Source organism: Quercus robur, chromosome 8 (assembly GCF_932294415.1).
Source record: "Quercus robur chromosome 8, dhQueRobu3.1, whole genome shotgun sequence".
In the NCBI taxonomy this organism is placed as follows: Eukaryota; Viridiplantae; Streptophyta; class Magnoliopsida; order Fagales; family Fagaceae; genus Quercus; species Quercus robur.
The window spans coordinates 61,988,365-61,994,964 of record NC_065541.1 but is presented as its reverse complement, the minus strand read 5'-3'; the positions used below and the strand labels follow the sequence as shown (position 1 = coordinate 61,994,964).

The following is a 6,600-nucleotide window of genomic DNA, read 5'->3' as shown; positions in this document are numbered from 1 at the left end:
CTTCTGGACCTACCATTCCTACATTATCTTTTACAAAAAAATGTGTAAGTTTTTAAAACTACATTTCTTAAGAAATACTACATTTTGAGACATTTAAGCATGGAATAGAAGACTAATATTTGAGATGAAAAGAGTATTAAATTTGGGATATTGCCGGTAGCTATTGTACCATGCAATACCCCTAACTTACTCGCAAAAAGTTTCAAATTTTTTCATCTTTTTACTTCTTTTGAACTTTTAATTTTTTTTTTTTTTTCAACCTCTTTAAACCAATGACCGGTACTAAGTGAGCATTTGGATTTGCATTTCCCTGAGCTGCGTTTGCATTTTTTGCTTTTTTTTTTTTTTTTTTAGCACCTCTTGCATTATTCATGGGACATGAACAGTGCATTTAGGCTTATGAACAGTAACCAGCACTGTTCATGCACGCAGTTACACTGTGCAGGAGACATTGTGCACTGTTCATGGGACCCACAACCATTTTATTTAGAAAAATATATATATTAAAAATAGATCCCACAATACTATTTACACATTTAAAAATTATTTAGTTATAATATTTTCAGTTTTCAGCAAAATAAGTTGTATCCAAATAGACTCTAAAAGTAAAAGTAATCTTCTTAACTTTTTATCACAACCATTGAAAAAGTATTGTACGGTGTAAATGTGCAATAACTATTACACATTTACGCCTTATCTTGATCCTTAAAATTGTATGTCACTGAGTACATGTTAGTGTTATTCCACACCAAATGACTGAGTTCACGCAGGTCTTTCATTCACATGCTGTGTGATTGGAGGTTTTTTCTTTTTCTTTTTTTTCTTTTTAAGCTGCGACCGTTTCAAATATTGAATAATTTGCAATTATTTCGGAAGGAGTTTAGCATTGAGAAATTGTGATTATTTTGAATTTTGAATAAAATGCAAATATACGGGCAATCTTTTTCCCTTTTTTTTTTGGATAAATAAGAAATAATTTGTATTAAAACATCTAGCCACCTACACAACACAATAGTTATGCGGAAGGCCAATTTGACCTTTACCCAACAAGGCAACAGACGGAAGAGTACCCTCTCTGTATTCTTACAGCTACTTTATCTACAAACAAAAGTTTTTTTTTTTTTTTTTTTTTTTTTGAGAATCATTTCTACAAACAAAAGTTGATTGTAGTATTGTACACTTTAATCTTGACATGTGACAACTCTCCAATGGAATTTACCCATATAGCCAAGTCTATTACACTGTAGAATACCCTTTTTTTTGGCTGACAACATCCACTTTAGCAGATTTTACCCAATGCCAAATCTTTTGCTCAGTTTTGAAATATGTGGAAGGGCAGGCTCTGAAAAGTGAAAACAGGGTGCTTTAACTGTTTTTAACTGACCGGTTCAATTGGAAAATGAATCCTAAACTATTATGACAAAAACTATAAAACCAAGAAGAATGAGACTATCATTCCAATTTTCAAAACCATAAAGTGGACACCAAAAACTTCCAATATCAGTTGAGAAGAGATAATATTGATAAGTGGCTCGAAATAATTGTGTTAGCTGGACCAACATGAAGATTTGAGTCCTCATGAGCTCAAATTTGTTGAATTCCTTGTGTTTGATACTTTGATTTTGTACATCACCTAATCGAATTTATGAGCTCAACTATGTTGAATTCCTCGTATTTGATACTTTGATCGACTTTGAATTTGTACGTGACCCTTACTGAATTTATGACGTAAACTAATCAACTACAAACATTTTCTTCACATCCATACACGACTAACTTTCGGTAGTGTAAATCATTTGTGTTTGAAACTTTGATCGACTTTGAATTTTATGACGTAGACTAATCTATTACTAACGTTTTCTTCACATCCATAGACGACTAACATTTGGTAGTGCTAATCACTTGTTAGATGTGACTGAATGTTGACACTAACCCAATTAATCCGCTTCACACCATAATGGTTTCATTTAAAATTGTTTTTTCAGTTACATATCTGGATGAACCGCAGGGTACATGTCACGGCAATTGCATTATATACCAGCATCCCTGAAAATCAACTTAGCTCTAATAAGTTAGCATTTTGTAATTCCAATGTCAATTTATTTCGATTTACACCACCACTAGTACTAGTTTGGGAGGTGAAGCCACAAATGACAAAACAGTGATTGTTTGGCAGGCCTTGAGCCAAAAAGATCAGTTTAACTTATATTATTAGCTCTTGACCCAGCCAATAACACCTAATAATAACTCACCTCATAACAGTAAAGTTGAAATTTTTTTAAAAAAAAATCTCTAAACCACAGAATTATCAAAGTTGAATCATCATATAGAGTACATCAAAACACACAAGTTTTATGATTCCTACGGCATGTAACACATTCTAGAGCTTATTTCCTATTGTAGCACACAAGCCAGCAAATGTAGCATCAACCATTAGCAATATGCATACTGCCTTTCCATTATCTGCTGCTGCGCCTGGGTGACGCATCGGCAGACCTAGACCTAGAACCAGAGGGTGATCTTGAAGCTCTAACAGGCGATGACCTCCAATGACCTCTTGGTTCCTCAGCATCATAGGTTGGTTTCCTAAAAAGAAATATTTGATATAAGCACCATATGCAAGTAGCAGAGACAAAAACAAGTCTTTGGGACAAGACTCCAAAAGTTACTGGTGATACTTCATCATTACAAAGCAATTTAATAAACAAAAATAAATAAATCAAAACTCCTGTATTAGACCAATATGGTATAGCTAAAAAGATGAAACACTTGAAGACACTAAAACTTACTCGCGATATCCATTTTCATTTTGATCAGCAGCATTGGCATAACCTGGAGAATAAGACCTGCGATGATCAGCATCTCGCTCTCTTGGAGGACCTCTTGGTGACCGCGGATGGTCTGCATGCCTTCTACTTGGGGAAACTGAGTAGTCACCCCTCCGTCTAGGAGCAGGAGAGTAGGACCTGACAATTATAATTTTAGTTTGAAAACATGTTAACCAGTCAAGTGGACATTGATAAATAATAATTATGGCATTTGTAAAGTTGCAATTTTACCTAGAGCGGTATCGGCCTCTAGAACCAGAAGGATAGCGGGGGGGAGAGCGTGAACGGGATAATGAACGAGACCGAGAACGTCCTAAGGATATCAGAGTCAAAAGGAGAGTACTGATTACTTTAAACAGGAGTAGTCAAAATAATGGACATGAAAACAAAAAATGCAAAGCCATGCTAATTAATAGAAACCAAAAAATGACTCCAAATCAAATAAATTATATAACTTCCAGCTTCCTAACTTCAATCTAATCTCAATTAAATTTCACCAAACAATTCATTTAGCTGTCAACAGTCCTATGATAATTTGATCAAATGAGGCATATAGTTCAATCAACATATATCTAAAAGGCAAGACAAAAATAAACAAGAATAGATAATTAACCTTTTTCATATCTTTTGACATGTAAATAAAAAAACCTTGCTTGTGTAATATAACACCTTAGGAATTGCGTTTGTATGATACAACAGTTAAGATCACTCAGACCTTTGGGCTTCGAGGTTTGAGCTTTAAGCATGCCTAAGTGTTGCTTTTAACAACACTAATATAGCAATAGGAATTATACAGGTTACAGGATTACTAAAAAATAAATATTTAAATTGTCAGAAACTACATACCATAATAAGATGACCGTTGTCCCCCATAGCCCGAAGGTCCTCTGTATAAAGTACAACAAACCATAGGAATCTCAAAATATATAAAATGTGAAATATAACTCCAAGAGGCAAGGGGGTAGAGAGAGAGAGAGATACTACCTCACTCTAGTCCTTTGACGCATCTCTTCTGGCCTTTTCCTTGTCTCTGCAGCAACAACCACAGATATCTCTCTCCCAGCAAAAATTTTTCCATTCATATGATATTGAGCCTCTGAGGCCTCATATGCATCCATAAACTGCACAAATGCAAATCCTCGAGGTTCCCTAGAAAGAAGTCACAGCAAAGCTTCAGTTGATGAACAATTAAATTTCACCAAAAGCACTGATTGTACGAGGTCACAGACCTGACACTTAGTATAGTAAGTAGCACAACAATGTCTATTTAGTATACCTTCTTTACACATCTAAATTATCAGCTCCAAGCACTTCCAGATAAGTGCATGCTGAATTTACTTAAAGCAGCTAAATCCAAGCTTAATGGCTGCACTTTTCTTTACAGTCAAGTATGAAAGCCAACTTCAAAAGAGGCATGTGACTTGAAAATTCTTCACATTCTTGTAATTATAGATGCACTTGAAATCAACGTTCCCACAAACTTAAAAATCATCTCATGTTGTCTTCAATTGGTCAAGAATCAATCTTCTTCCTCATCAAACCACTATTGATTGTGTAATTAAATAATTTCTCTTCATAAAGCAACATTCTTCAATTGAAGATTACTCTTAAAACTCTTGGGGGACCGACAAGTTAGGCAATGATAAACAGGTCTTCATCAAAAGTGGGGCTTGGGCTTTGTTTTAACTTCAAAGTTCAAACCAACATACCCCCTGACAAGCCAGTTCAAATTTTTAATTCACTATGGAAAGGAAAAATAGAAATTTTCATAAATAGTGTAGAATGTAACTCAATAGACAGCTTTTGCACCCCCTACTTGTATACTTTGACCAAAGGTGCCAAAAAGATAACAATGAAATGGAGTCTCAAATATTAGCAATTTATATCTATATTTATCAATCCTAATAAGTTTGCTTGCAAAGACACCTAATTTCCATCACCATCACAAGAACTCGTTTACCAAATTCATGCTTCTTTTCACGCAGACTATTCAGCTTGCCAACCTTATGGCACATGCTTTGGCTTGGCTCAATTAGGCAAGTCAACCTCAGCAGTTTAATAACCTCTTAAGCATTTAAAAAAAATCATAAACTAAGTTGATCAGTAATATGAAGGTAGGGGAGGACAAAGAAGGAAAGAAGAGCTTCAGAAGTATGTTATGATCATTACTTACTTGCATTGTAAAGTTAGGGATGTTGGATTGTCATGCGAAATCTAACATTATACTAGTTTAAAACCAACAAGCTCAACCAAGCTAGCAAACATGACTGAATACAGGTGAACTATGCTTGGAAATCACAAATTCAGCTCTACTGAAGCTCAACCTTGATTCAAGTGCAAGCGTTCAGAGCTCAATTCCCAAAACTTGCTCAACATATTTCCATCATCACACACCACTGTCGTATTGAACCAAAAAAAAAAGGGCATATAATCTACTGGTAAAAAACTCACCCTGTGTAATAGTCCTTGGGAATATACACGTCCCTGACAGCTCCAAATCTCTCAAATGGAACTCGAAGTTCTTCTGGCCTGCAAAAAGAAGCAAACAATAAAATAACCAACTTGTTTTGACACACCAAGGGAGGGATCTTTCACCTCCAAAACAAAAATAAACAACTACCCACAAAAAATTACCGGCAATCCAGTGGAATATTGCGGACCAAAAGGCTTCCATTCTGTTCCTTGCGTCTACCATAACCGCCACCGCCACCACCACCACCACCACCACCACCGTATCCCCTTCTAGGAGGGCTTCTCCCTCGGCCGCCATATCCTCTCCTTGGAGGACTATAGTATGGTGGACTGTACCTCCTCATTATGCTTCCTAACAACACACAATCATAATCTATGTGAACCTACTAAACAAAAACAAAAAAAAGAAAACTATTTCCTAAACCCATTACATGTAAGATAATAAAAATAACATTAAGCAATTAACATAATGACATTTAAGCTATAATGTACATATGGCCAATCTGAACTCTTGAAACCCCAGAACGTAAATTTCAAGTCACGTGCTTTTACCCAAGAAAGAAAACTAGATTCCTTGCTTGGTTGCTAAGAAAAATAAAACCTTTAATCAACCAAGAACCTAATTTACAAAATTGACAATCATACTTTGAAAATCAAAACCTATAAAACAGAACCAAAGATCGAAACTTCATTTTTCTTTTCCTAAAATTTCTGGGCCGATAGAAAACTCCTTATTGATAAAGATCCCTAGTTTTTCTTTTTTATGATTTTCTCGGCAACCAAACGGAGGGCTTATTGATAAATCAAAAGGGAAAAAGTAGATAGATTGATTAATTACCTGTGAAAGAAGAGCTTTGAAGAAGGAAGAGAAGCTGAGCTTGAAGTTAGATCTCAGATTCTGAAATCAAATCTGAAGAATGAGAGTGAAACCGTGTCGCAGCTACTCTCGTCAAAATTCTATTCTTTACTTTTGTAGAGCCAGGTTTAGGAATTTTCCACGAAACCGTGTTTAGATTTTAAGCCCTAGGACTGGGAGTGGGATTGATTCGTGGGCCGGGTTGCCCCGATTTTTATTAGTACAAAAGTGAGGCCCCATTTTGGGTGACAAACGTAGTGGGCTGGGCTTGAGTTCCCTTTCTTTCTTTTTTAACTCCCCTTCTTCCTTATATAACAAAAAACTGTTTTTTTGAATTACACCTCCTAAACAATAAGGTTTAGAGATTAGTTTCATGGGCCAAAATGGCCAAATACTACTGTTTATCAAAATATATGTCAATCTACCACTATTTTAAAAAAATGT

At 35.4% G+C, this 6,600-nt stretch overlaps 1 protein-coding gene across 1 annotated transcript; it reads right to left on the bottom strand.

Moving 5' to 3' along the window:
- Positions 1 to 2,256: 2,256 nt before the first annotated feature.
- On the bottom strand, positions 2,257 to 6,306 carry LOC126697514 (serine/arginine-rich SC35-like splicing factor SCL30). Its single transcript, XM_050394527.1, has 8 exons — positions 6,139 to 6,306; positions 5,463 to 5,652; positions 5,280 to 5,357; positions 3,813 to 3,977; positions 3,675 to 3,715; positions 3,060 to 3,141; positions 2,790 to 2,966; positions 2,257 to 2,586 (listed from the first exon to the last, which is right to left on the bottom strand). The coding sequence occupies exons 2-8, from the start codon at positions 5,642 to 5,644 to the stop codon at positions 2,460 to 2,462; spliced, it is 852 nt and encodes a 283-aa protein (XP_050250484.1). The 5' UTR covers positions 5,645 to 5,652; positions 6,139 to 6,306; the 3' UTR covers positions 2,257 to 2,459.
- Positions 6,307 to 6,600: the final 294 nt, after the last annotated feature.